We start from the raw sequence: 16,544 nt of genomic DNA, 5'->3' as shown, positions 1-16,544 counted from the left end.
CAGCCATGGCTGCACGAGGAGATCTGCAAGGTGTAGCAGAAGAACTTCCCTCATGAAAGTCCACAGACACCATGATGAGGATACTTTTAAGGCACACCTGCTTTGTGCAGTCATGTGGTGCAGATACAGGCGATGCTACTGCCAGAACAGAAAGTGATATAGTGCATCCTGTGTTGCAGCAGCTGAGGTTGCTGATAGATGAGATGGCCTTGCTGAAAGATGTTTTAGGTTGGTGAAAGATGATTTAGGCTGCTGAAAGATGATTTAGGTTGGTCAGAAAAACATGTTAACATAAGTATGACATTTTTGTACCAGAGCTCACAGGTCTGTGGTGTCCCAGGTGGATGGGAGTGTTTGGTCAAAATACCAGCAGATTCAGTAAAAGTTTAGGCTTCCCCACATGGCCATTGTCAAGGTGTACACATAGGTTAGAGTCTATAAGATCATACTCTCATTTTGGATTTTTGGGAGACGTATTTTGTAATGCTAATGCTACTCATTCTGGACTAGACGACTGAGCTTTCAGCAGCCACTTCAGCTGCCATTCTCTCTCTCTCACACACCATGAACTGGGAGGGTCAGATAGATTTTTAAATAAGAAAAGGGAAATCTTTACCTGTGAACACCTCTAGTTCCTCCAAATCTGACATCACACAAACCTGAACAGAAAAGTTCCATGGCATCTAGAAAATGATTGCTATATGATCTTAAATGCCAGCAAAAAAGGAATGACATATCAAAACCTTTTATTTCCAAGACTCTTCCTTGAATGCAGTTCTGCCCCATGACTTTCCAGGGGCTTAGCCTAAAAGCTGGATTTCCCACTCTCTGAGATCTTTGTGAAAGGAGCTTCATCTCAGTTAAGTGAGCATTATCTTTAAGTGATCTGCAGAATGTTGGCCATCTTCCTTCCTCCATTCCTGAGGGATGTTCCTTGTGCCAGGTGTGGTATAGAAACATGTGTGACCCTTAGGGATACATGTAGGACATGTCACATTACATATACGGTACAAAAAGTGTTGATTCACCAAGATGGCTTTTGTTCTGCATCCCTCAGTCTTATGCTTCACACATTTATTTACCCTCTCTGAATAAGACTCTGGAAACACATCTTTGCAGGTAGAATATTTTTCAATGATGTGAACCCACAAGGCATTAATTAAAGTGCAGTCACTCCATATTTGTTCCTTTTGGGTTTGAAGCTCAGTGCTTAAATCTCTGTTGAGAACACTGACATTGGGGAGCTGCCATTTTTTTCTCTAGAAATTTGATAAAAGAGACTACACAGACCTTTTTGAACATGTTCCTCCAAGGATGTGAACAGTTCAGTTAGAGGTCTGAAGAAATGACAGGGGACATTTGCAGGAACAGACAGCAATGATGTGAGTTTTATTTTGTTTTGTTTTGTAGGTTTTCAAGGTCAGCCTGGCTCACCTGGTTTACCAGGGACTCCAGGAACCCCTGGCCTGGATGGTTTGCCAGGTACACCAGGTTTACAAGGTCAAAAAGTAAGTGCCTGCTGCTGATACTGTTTTCTGTGACTTCATGTTAACAGGAATCTGAGAATCTGGGAAAATATTCTGCTTTTTTCAAAAACTGCCCTTCATCTTATGTTTCCCACTGTATATGTAAAGGAACAAAGTACATGAATGCTTTATGTCAACTCTGAATGGCTCATGTATGTGCAGCGTTCTTTCTGAATGATTTAAATACTGTCAGTGAATGAATTCGTGGTTTTGATGTATTGATTCCCAATCTGTTGTGTTTCTGTGGCTAGGGTGAACCTGGCGTAGGTCTCCCTGGCCCTAAAGGATTACCAGGCCCCCCAGGCCCAGCTGGCATCCCTGGAGAAAAGGGAAATCCAGGACTGCCTGGCTTACGTGGCGAGCAAGGATTCCCGGGCATACCTGGACAGCAAGGATTCAGAGGTAACATTGCTGAAAAAATAAAGATACATCTCTGTATTTATATTTTTTTTTATAGTTTCTCTCCTGTAAAGGCAAAAAAAGCCTATTCACCACTTAAGTCCTACTGATAACTCAGGGCATTCTCTTTTTTCCTTTCCTTCTCCTCCCTTTCACCTACCACAACTGCTAGTAAATGGCAAGCAGCAAAAAGCAACGGTTCTCCCAAGCCCAGGCAGGAGGTAGTAGAGGCTGAAATGAGGTTTTGTTGGCCAGGTATTTCCTAGACATCTGTCTAGCATCTTCTGGAAACAAGATCTCAAAGACTCTTGTCTCTGTCTCCCCACAGGTGACCCTGGCCTCCCAGGACTGCAAGGCTTGCCAGGCCCCCCAGGTGCACCAGGGCTGGGCCCACAGGGATCGCCAGGGCCTGCTGGACAGCCAGGACCCCAGGGACCACCAGGTGAGAGAAAAATGCTCCCATGCTGGTGCTTGGAAGTGGATTTTTTTTGCATAAACAGATGTTGGTGTTCATAAATTGCTCTTGACCTGCTTTGTGGGTGGGGTGCAGGAAGCATGGCAGCAGACCACATCTATCTGGTCCAAAACACAAGGCAAGGGCAGAGAAAATATCTGCCATTTTGTTCAGTTTCCTCAGTTATTGTGGGTAATATGTACAGGGTCAAGGCTGCACACAGGAAATTAGGAATATTTCTGCTCTCTTGATGTTACAGAATAAACTGTCTTTGAGTCTTCTGCCATGTAATTTCTGAACCACAGGAAGACATTTAAGGGCATGCTTGTTAATTGTGTTTCCTGTGTTCCGCTAGGAACTAATTCTATGTCTTCTCTTTTTCCTAGGATTTCCTGGAATAAAAGGAGAAAGGGGCTTCCCTGGTATCCCGGGTCTAGATATGCCAGGACCAAAAGGCGATAAAGGTAGCCAGGGCCAGCCTGGAGTACCAGGGTCTGTGGGGTTACCTGGCCTGCCGGGTCCACAAGGGTCTGTTGGACTGAAAGGATCAGCAGGTAAACATGCTTACTGCTGGGAAAGTAATCTCCTTCCTTGGAAACTGGCATCTTTGACAACTGTTTTATTAAGTCCTGGTAGCATGCCCCTTCACTCAATTAGGAATTGATCCTTCAAGGAAACTGAACTTAAGGAAAACACATGGGCTGCTATCAGCAAAGCCACTCTGTGCATGTATAGCTTTAATCTCATACTGAAGTCTTTTGGTGGATCAAATCCAGCTATATGCAGGAACTAGGCTTTAACCGGTAGTAATGGAAGATGATTATTCTGCATAGTTTCAGTGATAGAATGTGGTTTTAATAATGCCTTTGTCTTATGCCATGATTTATGCCATGTTTCCTGCCATGATTTATTCTGTATTTCCTAACACCATTTTTACTGTTGTTTTATCTGTCAGGCTATTTAGATTAGATCATCCTCTTTATCCCTTTTTTCTTTAAGTAGTGCAATTCCTGATACAATTGGGAGTAAAACATTCCACTTCACATACTTCTTTACACTGCTTGCTTTATTTCTGTTATTCACTCTTCCACTTTGGTTTCAGGTGCCAAAGGAGAAATGGGAGTTATGGGAACTCCAGGACTGCCAGGGACTCCTGGACCAGTTGGAGATCGAGGGTTGCCTGGTGAAAAAGGTAAGGCAGAGACTTTCTTAAATTCTTCTCATACATCTTAAACTTGATGTTTTTCCCAACTGACGACAAGTCTGGAAATAACCAAATATAGAGAGTATGCTTGGCCTAGAGGATGTTTTATGTCAAATAACTTCCCTATAGGTTAGAAATAATGTAATCTAGAAAGCCATATCCTAGGAGCAGTTGTATTTGGGCATTGAGCCAGGAGTTTTGGTCTATTCTTCAACAACATTAAGCGCTGGCTTTTTGAGAGCATGCTATAGATATTACTCCAAGAGAAACACTGTGTTTGAAGTTATAAATAGCCAGCAGGAAGGACTTAATTAAATCCTTCAAACAGTGCCCTCTATTTAAACTCTTCAACTCATATTCCTATTGTTTTGAGAGGGTCTCAAGGTAATGTCTGTGAAGCAGGTAAAAGATACCAACTTTTTTGATATTTATTGTGAAGTCTTGGTATAGAAAAATCTGCATATGAGATAAAAGATGTGGGTGTTCAAGAGCATGGTAGCCCATGCTCAAAAATTAATAAATAGCTAATTTAATTTGTTCTTACCTACTAAATATTTTTGCTAAGTTTTATATGCTTCTGTAACATTCTGTGCTATTCCTTTATAGGTAGCCCAGGTTTCAAAGGGGTCGTTGGACCACAGGGTGATCCAGGTGTCAAAGGGGATAAAGGTGAAGCTGGTCTCCCAGGAGTACCTGGAAGCATGGATACCATGGACATGGTTAGTCTCAAAGGCCAAAAGGGAGATCCAGGAGAAAAAGGTAACTTTAATCTCTAACTAAAGTTAGAGCAGCAGTACTTGGAGTTCTGTTGTATCTTAGTTTAGACATCAAGTTTTAAAACAAGATTAAAGAACTTTACACAACAAAAGCAGATATTTTTCTAGCATCCTCCAACTCCATAGAAACAAAGATCAATCACAGGCTTAAAGGATTTTGGTTGGATGGAAAAGGCTCAATTTGCTATTATAAAATCAGTTTTTATCTTGTTTCTCAGAAGACTCTCTGAAAAGAAAAAAAAAAAATAAAAAAAAACCTTAAAATTAGAAATTAAAGCTTTCTAGAAGAGTAAAACTTTCTTTCATGTAAAAAATATAGTTTTCACTGTTTTCACCACAAAGACCAACTGATTCTGTAAGAAAAAGTGCCCAGCCTTTTTTGGCATACAAATGTTTCTTTGGGACCTGAAGAAATTTCAGGGAAGACACTTGTGAATGCCACTGATATTGAAAGATTACCTTACATCAGTCTAGAAACACCTGGAAATATACAGGAGAAAAGCAATCAGCTTTCTATTTAGAATTTTTAAAAAATATATTTTATATATTTAAAAATATATTTTATATATTAAAAAATATATTTTATATATTTTGTTATTTGTCCTTTTTATTATGATGTACCTTTTATTAAAAATCCCCACAAGAGTTTTTGATAAATAACTATTTTCATTTTATTTTGATAAATAAATGGTAATTGTTTTTTGTTAAAATAGAAGTGTAGAGCTGGAAGAGAGCTTCTGGGATTGTGTAGTCTGCCATTTCCCTCAACCAAATCCTTCAGCCTTTCATTGTATATTGTGTTTTCTGAAATAATTATCATCCTTCTTACCCCTTCTGAATTCTCCCCAATTTGGCTGCACCCTTGCTACATTACACTGCTGAAACAACTGAAGGACTCAGGCCCTGCTGGAATGAAATTTACCAGGGTTATGGACTGAGAGGAAGGGCAGGAGCAAGTGTGGAGTACATCTGCCTCTAAGCTGAGATGCAGCTTCTGACCACACTTGTGAATTTGTTAAAGCTCTCAGCCTGTAAGAATTTCATCTAGATTCCTTTCTCTCATTTGTGTCTGCTCTTGATGTGGTGGTGTGAAAAGCCGTAAAACAAGGCTACATAGGTTGTTTTTCATTACCTCCTTTTCTGCTATTGATCTATAGGTTGACTGGTTGATAGTTTTATTACCTTTCTAGAAATCAAAATCAGGCACGGTGTTTACGTGCATATAAAGAAGCCTGTGCTGACAGGTTCAACTGGTTAATTTCTTTTGTTTCTAACTCCTTCACCCCTCTAGCACTAATAATGTGCGCTTCCAAACTTGTATGTTTTACCTTTTCCTGACCCCAGAGTCTGCAGATTAGCCTGGCTCATGCAGCACGGAAGGGTAGGCTCCAAACAGACCCCAGACTGTAACTTTCTGCTGTTGTTTGTCTGTCTCATCCTCTTTAACCCAGAGATAACTAGTACCAGTAGAGAAAAAATAATCTAGTTCTATTCCATAATTTTCCTCATCGGTTTACTGCCTTTATCTCTCTAGTCATGAATATCACAGTAATGTTTTAAAAAACTTGTAACATACAAACAAAAAATACAGTATTTTAATGGAAGATTGTCAGTAATGTTTAATAAAATTGTTGGGTTTGGACATCTTGGGATTTTTTTAAATAAATCCTCTTACTTAAAAGCATTCAGTAAGGTATTGTCCAGCATCTAGATACAACACTAACAAAAAGGATTATAACCAGAAAGCTTGAACATTGTGGTTGGAGAAGAGGCATGCTGCAGAATAAGAGATGGAGCCTTCTGGAATGATGAAGTTGCTTTAACATTAAGTAGAACTGAGGAAACAGAAAATTTCTGCCTGTGAACTGGTGGCTCGCACTTACCTACATAGACAGCAGAACAGTCAAATCAATCATTTTTGTTAACACCTGGTATTGTCTGGCACTTAATAACTCATTAATCTAACTCAAACATATGTGTTCATTTGCAAAACACTGAGTTTCTTTTAAAAATATAATTTGACTTGTAATCTATGCAGACACCTGCAAAATGTTATCAGTTTTAGCCTTCCTTCAATGCTGGCATGAGTGTAGGGTTGTTGCTCAAGTCGGACTCTGCCGTACAATGTATGAAGCTTGAAGTCAGCCATTCCCTCGTTCAGCAGAGAGAAGCAACAGAGATAAATAAAGTAATTTGAAGGATCGTTACATGGCATTACAGTAAATTTTGATAAAACTAATCAGTGTTTGTTTTCTTGTTGTCCAGGGGACCATGGACCAACGGGTGAAAAAGGGTTACGTGGGGAGTATGGAGAACCAGGAATTCCAGGAAAGGATGGTGAACCTGGTACTCCAGGGCATCCAGGTATGTCTGAAGCTAGCAAAAGGAGATAGTGTTAATCAGGTATTTTAAAACACATTAACTATCTGGATTTCTCTGCTGTCTCTAGGACCAAAAGGTGATCAGGGCCCCCCAGGGTACCCAGGAGATCCAGGAATTCCAGGACAAAAAGGATCAGTTGGTGAAATGGGTTTGCCAGGTACTGACTGCTGGGATTTTTTTTTTTTTTTTTCTTCAAGTTAATCTGGAGCACTGTGAGAAACATATCTAGGATATTAGGTGGTGTTATCTACTAAATTATTGCAGTATTTGCAGTGCCTGAACTGTAGGCTTTGGGAACATTGCTTTTTCAATCTTATGATATACAAATAATTCATGTTAAATAGCTTCCTAACTTTCTACATGTGAGTCCTTCAGCTAAATGTAAAATGGTTACTTTTGCACCTCAAAGAAAGGCCATACGTCAGATTTGTGTTTTTGTTGCAGGCAGGCAGTTTTTCAAGTCATATCTGCCTGTCTGTCTGTCTGTGTCTCTGCTAGAGTGTGAAGTCCTTTAAGCTTCTTGTGTATTTTCCCTCTTCTAAAAAGCTCGTTGAGTTCCAGTGCATTGCACATTATTGACAAACCATAGTGCTCTGGGAGGAGTGTTGCTGTGGAGGGGAATGGAGAAGAACCTATATCTCAATAAGGGAACTTTGTCTCCATTCAGATGGCCTTGTGCCTAATGTATTTAGGAAATCAAAGACAGAAGACTGAAGTGGGGGTGGGGAACAGAAAAAACTGCTACAGCAGTTCCTTTGTTACTGCTTGTCTTGTTAGACACTAATGAAATCAACATAAAATTTTAGTCAAATAGTATTTTTAGCAACAGTTCTGCTTATCTTCCCATAAAGAGACCCCTTTAGATGGTGAATCTCAAAAGTGAATTTATTAGCTATTGTAGTGAGTTGTGTTGTTTTTTTTCTAGCTCTAAGTAGCTAAGGCAACCCTGAAAAATCGTTGGCAACACTGCTAAGGTGCCACCAGCTCTGAAACACACATTTTCCTTTTCTTTTACTAGGAACACCTGGAGAAAAGGGTCTGCCTGGAGTACCAGGTTCACCAGGCACACCAGGGTTCCCTGGGCAAAAAGGTGAAAAAGGAGACAAAGGAGCAGCAGGTTTTCCTGGAATTGGCTTCCCAGGGTCTCCTGGTGAGAAGGTATTTACACCCCTAGGGATTTAATTGTCTTGTCTCTGCTGAGTACCTTATCTGAAAAGATGCCTTTGGCCTTTAAGCTATATATTTTCTATTATGCTCATTTAAATACTTGATGAGAAATTTGAATGGTGTGTATATGCACAGGTTTAGATGCATTCTGTTTGGTGGAACCATTGCGTTCAGCATTGTCATTTATTCTGTCTCCTCAGCATATAATAAATTTACATTGCTAGAAATGTGGGGGAAGAACTTTTAGAAACATTAAGGAAATGAAGTGAAAAGGGCTTCTTGCAAACAGAGTAAATAGGTGTACTGAAATACAGTAAATACATTTTTAGGATATCGCTTTTTTCAGCTTCACAATAAAATGCTGAGATATGACTGAAAAGACAACTGTGTTAATACTGTCTGTAAAGTTGATTTCACTTCTAATAGGATTCTCGTTTGTTTCACATTGCTTTTCCTAGTTATACAGTAACACTAATCCTGAATTTGTAAGTAAAAATAAAACTTAGTAACTTGGTAGCAAATTTACTGAAGATTTAGAAAAGATTTTTCTGAAGATGATTAAGTGTAGTAAGTTATGAGGCTAATTTGGAAAAGCCTTTGTAAAATCTATTACAAAGATGAAGAGAAGACTGCTCATTTTCGTATGTAGTTATTAAGCAATTGCTAAAAAGTCAGTATTTAAGATAGTGCTAAATTTAATCTTATTTTATTTTGTTTCTAAATGGAAAAAAAAGTGAAATTCTTTATAAGTCCAAAAGATAACGGGGGTTACATCTACCATTTGCAAATAGTAAAAGGTGTTTCAGAATTAATGTGTGGATTTTATAATGTGTGCTGCTTCTTTTAATATTGGACTGTGCACTTAGTCACATGGTCTAAACTTTTGGGTAGACCTGTGCGGTGCGAGGAGTTGGACTTGATGATTCTTATGGGTCCCTTCCAACTCAGGATATTCTATGATTCTGTGATCCTAGGGAGAACCTGGAAGAACGGGTAGTCCAGGTTTATCCGGAGACAAAGGTGAAAAGGGTAATATAGGAATTCCAGGAATACCAGGTGCCCCAGGTCCCAAAGGATCTCCTGGCATGGCAGGATTTCCAGGCAAGTGTTCTTGAGTTAATACAACACAAAATGCAGTGCAAAAGTTATTGTCAAACTTCCAGGTTCATATGCTGGATATTTCTGATGTCTTCTTGCTTTCTTTAGGGAGCCCTGGCCGCCATGGAGAAAAGGGTGAAAAAGGACTTCCTGGTTTAAGTGGCATCCCAGGTTTAAAAGGAGAACCAGGTAGAAAAGACATATAAAATACTAAATGCTACTTAAAGTATTGTTTATCTCCAAGCAGTATCTCAAAGAAATAACATGGTCTACTACCTTCATTCTGGCTCAGATGTTTACTCTTACATTTGTTCATTTTATAAGTGAACAAAACACTATACTGTTTCCCAAGTAAATCTGAGTCAGTGTAGTATAGGGCTAGTACTTCTTTTGTGCTGTTAGTGGAAGAGATATTACTGCCTTCCACCAGACCGGTTATTACTATAGCCATTAGTTTTATTGTTTTTCCGTGTTGGTTTAAAGTTGGTCCATGGGCTTAAACCTGAATCACCACATTGAGCATCACTGCACAGGTGTTAAAGAGAGAGCAGTGTAATTCTATTGTTGTCAGGACTATAACAACATTTTTGAACATGGAACCTCGTGTTCTTAGTTTACTGGCTGCAGGATACATCATCTCATTGGACATGGACCATGCTATTCACAACTATTTGCAGGAGTTCCTATGCTCTAAACTCACTGAGATCTGTGATAATTCACTATATGAAAATCTGTAGTACTTGAGCCCTATCTCACACTAATTTAATTTAGAAATAAGCTCAGAGAAAAGTCACACTGCAGTCATTATGCAATAAATATTTGGATATTTAGCAGAAGAATAAGTTAATCTTTTCATTAAAGAAAAAAAAAAAGTCTAAAAAAAATGTGATGATTCATAGTTGTAATGAATATGGTGATGATTTTTCAGGTGAACCTGGTGTTCCGGGTCCTGCTGGTTCCATTGGTCAGAAAGGTGAACCAGGTTATGATGGGATTCCCGGTGCTGCTGGTGCAAAGGGTGAACAAGGTACTGTGACACGTTACACTGATGTGGTACAAAAATGCACAGACAGACTATACAAGAGCAGCTGGGAGACGGGTGTGCTGGTTTTGAGATACTTTGGACTGGAACCTTTACAAAATGAAGTTCGTACAGTGTCTTGCAAACTATGGACTATCATCCGTCTTTATAAAGTGGATGATATAGATAAATGTGTTTAATCAGTGTAATCATGAAAGAATTTCCTTCACAGAAGCTGGTAATACTTTAAAGAAAATATATGTTTTGGAATTAGTTTCATTTTGCAAGTTAGCTGGGAAATAATAGCTTGTCTCTCCTCAGTGTAGGATTTTCAATCATGAAGTACCCATTGTACTAGAAGCATTACGAATATGTAACAAAGACAGTCTCTGCCCTGAAGAACTTTTTTCTAAACCGCTTAGATTTTATATTTGCTAACTGTTTGTTGCAGTTTAAATGTAACTGCAGTTCTGTCTTCTCATTTTTTGCTGCCTTTATATTCCAGGTATTCCAGGTAGAGGACTTCCAGGAGTTCCAGGTGCAAAGGGAGACAAAGGTAAAACACTTCTTTAAACAAGCAGCTAACCTCCCTTCCAACATACTACAAATATAATTCTGTCATTCAGACATACTTTCTACTTCATTATTTTACATGCTGTACCTTTTCAGAGCAGGCAGAAACTCAGAGGCTCAAATACTAATTTCTGTTACAGTGGAAGCATCTTGGACATGAGTTAGATATGCCCTAAAATAGGTAATTATTCATAGTGTGGAATTTACTGCAAGCTGTGCTGTGATGAGGTAATATAAATAACTACCATATTTGTGTGCTGTGCTTTTGATTCCAAGTATTTCTGTTTTTCTACTAATTTTATAAGAATCAAAGTCTAGTGAAGCTTTATGCACTAGATAGCTAAAGACAATAATTTTGTTGCCAAGATACTACAGTATTTTTTTTTTACCCAAGTCTGTTGTACAGCCCTGATGCAATCATATTCATTGCTAAAATAGGTGTTCTCTGTAGCTCAGTGGAGCTTGTCTAAACTATGCACGGGAGCATGGTGCAGAGGTGCCAAAAATAAGAGACCAAGTGAGGTCTTACTGAAAACTGTTATTACCTGGACTCAGGACTTACCAGCTTGAGTACAGGCACATAGCTATGACAATTTGAAGACCACTTTTGGTCTTCACAGATCTGTCACTACACTGTGAATGACTTGATTGGCTAGGGTCCATGCTTGTCCAAGGTGTCTGTATGCACCATGTTCCATTCTACCAGATAAGTATGTCCGAGATACTAGACTGCAGTAGACACAAACTCACAGCTCAGTAAGGCAAGTAAAATGCTAGACTATGAAACCACTTTTCCGACCCACTCATCTCTTCTGTTTTATAGCACAGCTCATGTAAAGAGAACTGGTCTTAGAGTAAACAGATATACAACTGACATCATTTGTGTTCCAGAAGTATTGTAGCTCCAAAAAGCAAGTCCAGGATTTAAAGACCCTGTTCTGTTTAGGTGAAGAGCTGGGAAAGTGTTCTTTATACGTTTTATTTCTCTTATAGTTTAGCTAGTATAAGATATATTATTTTTCTTCAATCATGATTGAAAATTCAACTAAATTGCAAAATTTACTATTTGTCCAAGCTTGAAAATAAGTACTAAGTTTTCAAATCTAGATCTTAGTAAACAAATTCTCTTCTTCTCCAAGAGCAAGTCTTTGTGTGCTTACCTAAGCAAAACATCCATGACTCGCATATGACAATAATTGCAATGGAATAAGGATTTGAGGGCTTTGTTCCTTGTGGAAGGGCTGACAGAGATGTTCATCTATTTTTATAGTGAATGAAAATAGCCCAGTGATCAGTTTAGTTAACAAAAGGTCTGTCAGTTTACCTGCTCTTTACCCCTCACTTTATATCAATAATATAAAGGATAACACACTTTTCCTGAAGTTTTGCATTTTAATGCAAATATATGAAGGTGAAGTCAATATTTTCTTACGGAATAAAGCTTACTATGAGTGGACAATAAGGCAGAAGATTTAACTGATGGTAATCCTTTCTCTAATCAAGTTTTGGGGGTTGTTTCAAAACTTAGGTGCAAAAGGCGATGTGGGTTTCCCAGGATCCCCAGGAAGTCCGGGGATCCCAGGCCTAAAAGGAGAACCAGGATATGCCGGTCCACCAGGCCCTAAAGGCAACCAAGGTCTTCCTGGACTACCAGGAATTGCAATGGAGGGCCCTAAAGGAGACAGAGGACCCCAAGGACAACCTGGCCTTCCAGGTAATTATTCTTTTTCAGTATTAATCTACACTGTTAATCAATGCTAAACAGGTTTATTTATAATATAATCGATATTGCATATCCTTGTTTCTCCTCTTCTCAGAGACCAGGCAAAAGCTGTCCTTCATAGGCAGCTTGGAATCATGTCCTGCAACAGAAAGATATGATGTCCTCAGGCTGTTTGTTTTGACCAGAAGTCTTTCTGACATTGAAAACCTTGCCCTCCTATTTTCATGTGTTTTCCTCTGAGCTGTATTTACTGTTGTGGGGCAGCCGTGGCTGTATGTTCCTATGTCGTGGAGTGGCAATGTGTTTAAAAATAGCTCAATGTGGCCTTACCTTGGCAGGTGCTCTGTGCTAGTGGTTAATAAGGAGAGTAGAGCAGAACTGTAGTAAGTCTCTAGCACAGTCATACCTGAGAACATACAATATGTTTTTCACCTCATATAAAACTCTCTACATTATTTTCCATCAACTACAGACAAAATAAATGATAGATATCCGGTCATGTGGGCGGGTATTCATATGCACCTCCCTGCAACAGATTCTCCTATATTTTCTTGAAATGTTGTTGTTATAATTACTTCAATCTGTAGTTTGAGCCAGCTCATCCTCCTGCGGGTACTGCTTTTGTACAGAATAAATTTTGCCACTAAATACGTTCTTCCTCTTCTGGTTTATAGGTTTACCAGGTCCAATAGGGCCACCAGGGACACCAGGTCTGAAAGGGGCCAAAGGAGAGCAGGGGAGCGAAGGCTGGCCTGGGACTCCTGGCGGTCCAGGAGTCAAAGGTGATCCAGGTTTCCAGGGTCTGCCAGTAAGTTACTTTCAGCACACTATCCAGACTTGTTGGAACCTGGTTCTTGTAATTAATGGATATATTAATCATACATATTTCTTCTTCAAAATAATGATACTTTATGCTCAAGGTGCCTTTGGACTTACTGCTGACAATGTAAAGTCAGTTTAAAACATTTTAACTCTCTCTTTGAAGGCTACTTACCAATGATCTAGTGAACTAGTGAGCTAGTGAACTTATTAGAAGAAATTTATAGATAATGAATGGTGACATACAACACCCAGAAAGTAATTTACAATGCATTAACAGTACCGGATGGCTGTGGTACATCCATAAATCCTGCAAATGTATTAGTAGTTAATTTTAAAGGTTGCTTATTTCAAAATAACTTGCCTTTTGAAAATACTCAAACTGCTTGGTTTTGATATGAAACCTTTCAAATAAAGTGCAATTTCAATACTGTCAGTGATGAAATATAGCTGCTGATTTAGAAATACAAGCAGGAAGTACTGTTAATACATTGTTGTCATATATTTTTCATTTTTCCTGATATAAAACAGTCCAATTCTGTGTATTAGGGATATTAAGTAAAATAGGGCAGGCACACAGAATAGTTGGTACCCTATACTCTCTCTCTCAGAGTGTCTGCCTTCTTTTTCCACACTAGAAAATATATGCCATATTTTAACTTGTCATTTCCTCTGTCCAACTAAGAAAATAATAAAAAAATTATGGAAGAAGGCATAAGAAAGTAGTTAAGTTTGACTCAACAATTCCTAATGTACATAAGGAAGGAAGACTCAAGAGAAAGGTCCTGGTGAAAAAAACAAGATACTGATAGTGGACTTAAAATATCAGATTCTTGATAAGGCAAAGATCTATTGCAACCTTTTCTGCATCCAGGAGTCAGAAGGGACACTTTCTATCTTAGAGAGCATCATATCATAGTAGTTCTGAAGATAGTAAATTTAAAGATAGCATTCCCGTATACTTTCCATAATTTAACAATTTGAGGGAAATTCTAAAGCTTTTCACAGGTTAATATCCCACTCCAAAACTACTTGTTTTTTAAGAATGGGAAATGCCAAAAGATTTTGTTTCTTGTCTTTGATCAGAACAAAATGTTTTACTATCCTTCAAGAAATAACACTCCAAGGGTAGGATTTATTTTGTTTAACTTTGTAAGTCTTACTGTTGACATCCATTTTTGAGCTAGCCATTTCTTCTCCCTTTATAGTCAGTAAAAAGAATTAGGCATTTGTAGGGTGTCATTCTTCTCACCTTAATATAAACATCTAATCCACATCAGATGAAAAATCACCTCTGTGTGTGTTCATTCTATTGCTATTGTAAAATGAGATTATTTCCCACCATTAGTGTTATTTTTCACCGAGTACTTAATTCACATCTCCAACCTCCCATTGGTAGGTTATGTAGGAAAGGTTCTTTGTTTCTTACCTCCACATGTTTCTTACCTCGTATGTTATATAGGAGACTCTCATTGCCATGTTGCTTCATACTTGGGCTAGCAGTTTGTTGGGGGAAACTCTAAGCTATTCTTAAAAGCTTTTTGCACATGATGTAATAGACAGAAGAAGAAAAGGATGTTGGCCGTCAGTTAAGTGACTGTAGTGTCTTTAGAAATATAGGCTTGATTTTGCTTGAAGTGAAGCTATTATGAATTTGTCATTAATTTCAGTGGAGCAGTTTTTAATAGTGAAGGCCAGAGGAGGATTTCACATTGTGTTTGAAGAGTTTAAGTCCATAAGTATTTTAGCCCTATTGAAAAGTGAAAATCTTCAAAGGGTTATGAATTGTTGAGTACATTTAATTTCATGCCATGTGTCAATGTAGAAGTTTTAAAGTTTGCTGTGGTCTAGAATTACCGTTTGATTATCTACCAACCATCTTCTGGGGATGCACTGAATTTTTTAATTTGTAATAATCAGTGCTTAGTGAAGCTTTTCATAACAGTAGGGTCTATGGCTGAAGACCTTTTTATTAGCTATATTATTTGTGAGGTACCTTATTCTAATCTAGCATTTTTGTAAGGCAAAAAATACTTTAGTAATGTGACAAACTTGTTCATGTAGGAGCAGCTTCTCATCTAATCATTGTAGAGAAGAACCATTAAACTTAATTCTTCCCTTTTACTATTTTTTTCATAGATTTTCAAAAATAAATAGCCTGTTTGAGAGTTATATCGTAATAGTGTAGGATAACTTTGCTTCACTTTCTCTTTTGTACAGGGTAGTCCAGGTTTACCAGGAGATATCGGTCAAAAGGGTGATCTAGGGCCTCCAGGAGTTCCAGGAGTTCCAGGTGAGAAGAAACTTTGTCCTAAAATGCATGCAAAGATTGTTTTTTCATCTCCTTCCTCTCTCAAAAAAAAAAAAATTGTTACAAAAACAAATTTTTTTTTGTTTTTTTGTAACAACAACAAAAAATTTTTGTTACAAAGTAATGGAAGCAGAACATTGAAAGCTATGTCAAAAAATACACATGAACAAAAGAAGAATAATGGGATTTTTCCTCAAGTTTTTTTGCTGTTTCACTGTTGTCTTGCATTGGCAATTTTAAGTGCATGCTTGCTTTAGAAGATGGACCTAAAATAAATTGTTTGGACATTACCAGTCAAGAATCTTCAGGATTTTCTTGAGAGTGGGAGGGGCAAGTGTTTTTTGTTATTTGAGGAAACATGGGTTCAATATATCTCCATTGTTGACTTAATTGTTGTTATTGTCACCATCATACCCATTAAAACACTGTATGTATAAAAAACGCAGTTAATAATAGTAAAAAAAATAATTTAGAAAGGTTATTAATTAAATTAAGAAAAATTCGTTTTCAGTCACCAGTTCTTTGGTGACTTAGTGTATTTGTTTGTTTTTATGTTTGTTCTTGAAAACAGTTTAAAAGTACTTCTTTTAATAAAATCATGGCCCTTACGTGATCATGAGGTCACCCATGATTATTCTGAACATGTCCTTCCAAGTAGGGAAATTATTCAATACTCATGTAAATGTTCCCTTTGACTTCAGGTCCAAAAGGATCTCCAGGTTTCCCAGGCCTTAAGGGGGAGCGAGGTGACCAAGGTCTTCCTGGATCTAAAGGTATAATGTAAAGACTTGCTTTTGTTTGTTTGTTTCCAGATTTTGTTGTTGTTAAAATGGTTACTTGTGACTAATAAATGTTCATCTCCTCCCACGCTTCTATTAGGCACAAAAAGGTAGAATCTGAAAACAGATATCATGGTATCAGCATCCAAATGTTCAGATTAGTATTTTAGTATTGGATAGCTTTGGGTGGAGTATTAGTTTTTTTTTTCTTTTTCTTTTTTTTTTCTTGAAAAATCAATATATATATATTTATTATTATTATTATTATTATTAGAGTCTTTAAATGGTAATAGAAGGTAACATTTTTTTCTT

At 37.9% G+C, this 16,544-nt stretch overlaps 1 protein-coding gene across 2 annotated transcripts in view; it reads left to right on the top strand.

Moving 5' to 3' along the window:
• COL4A1 (collagen type IV alpha 1 chain) overlaps window positions 1-16,544 on the top strand; it is a 124,599-nt gene that overhangs the window by 94,595 nt on the left and 13,460 nt on the right. For both annotated transcript variants that reach the window (XM_035318006.1, XM_035317998.1), the window contains exons 29-45: window positions 1,411-1,508; window positions 1,778-1,928; window positions 2,254-2,367; window positions 2,766-2,933; window positions 3,482-3,571; window positions 4,190-4,342; window positions 6,625-6,723; window positions 6,809-6,898; window positions 7,760-7,899; window positions 8,883-9,009; window positions 9,115-9,195; window positions 9,935-10,033; window positions 10,533-10,583; window positions 12,129-12,314; window positions 12,998-13,131; window positions 15,363-15,435; window positions 16,155-16,226. In XM_035318006.1, coding sequence (XP_035173897.1) covers window positions 1,411-1,508; window positions 1,778-1,928; window positions 2,254-2,367; window positions 2,766-2,933; window positions 3,482-3,571; window positions 4,190-4,342; window positions 6,625-6,723; window positions 6,809-6,898; window positions 7,760-7,899; window positions 8,883-9,009; window positions 9,115-9,195; window positions 9,935-10,033; window positions 10,533-10,583; window positions 12,129-12,314; window positions 12,998-13,131; window positions 15,363-15,435; window positions 16,155-16,226 — 1,926 coding nt within the window. The remainder of the gene's footprint in view (window positions 1-1,410; window positions 1,509-1,777; window positions 1,929-2,253; window positions 2,368-2,765; window positions 2,934-3,481; window positions 3,572-4,189; window positions 4,343-6,624; window positions 6,724-6,808; window positions 6,899-7,759; window positions 7,900-8,882; window positions 9,010-9,114; window positions 9,196-9,934; window positions 10,034-10,532; window positions 10,584-12,128; window positions 12,315-12,997; window positions 13,132-15,362; window positions 15,436-16,154; window positions 16,227-16,544) is intronic.

The sequence above is a fragment of the Oxyura jamaicensis genome, chromosome 1 (assembly GCF_011077185.1).
Source record: "Oxyura jamaicensis isolate SHBP4307 breed ruddy duck chromosome 1, BPBGC_Ojam_1.0, whole genome shotgun sequence".
Lineage (NCBI taxonomy): Eukaryota > Metazoa > Chordata > Aves > Anseriformes > Anatidae > Oxyura > Oxyura jamaicensis.
This window is presented reverse-complemented; position numbering and strand designations above follow the sequence as displayed.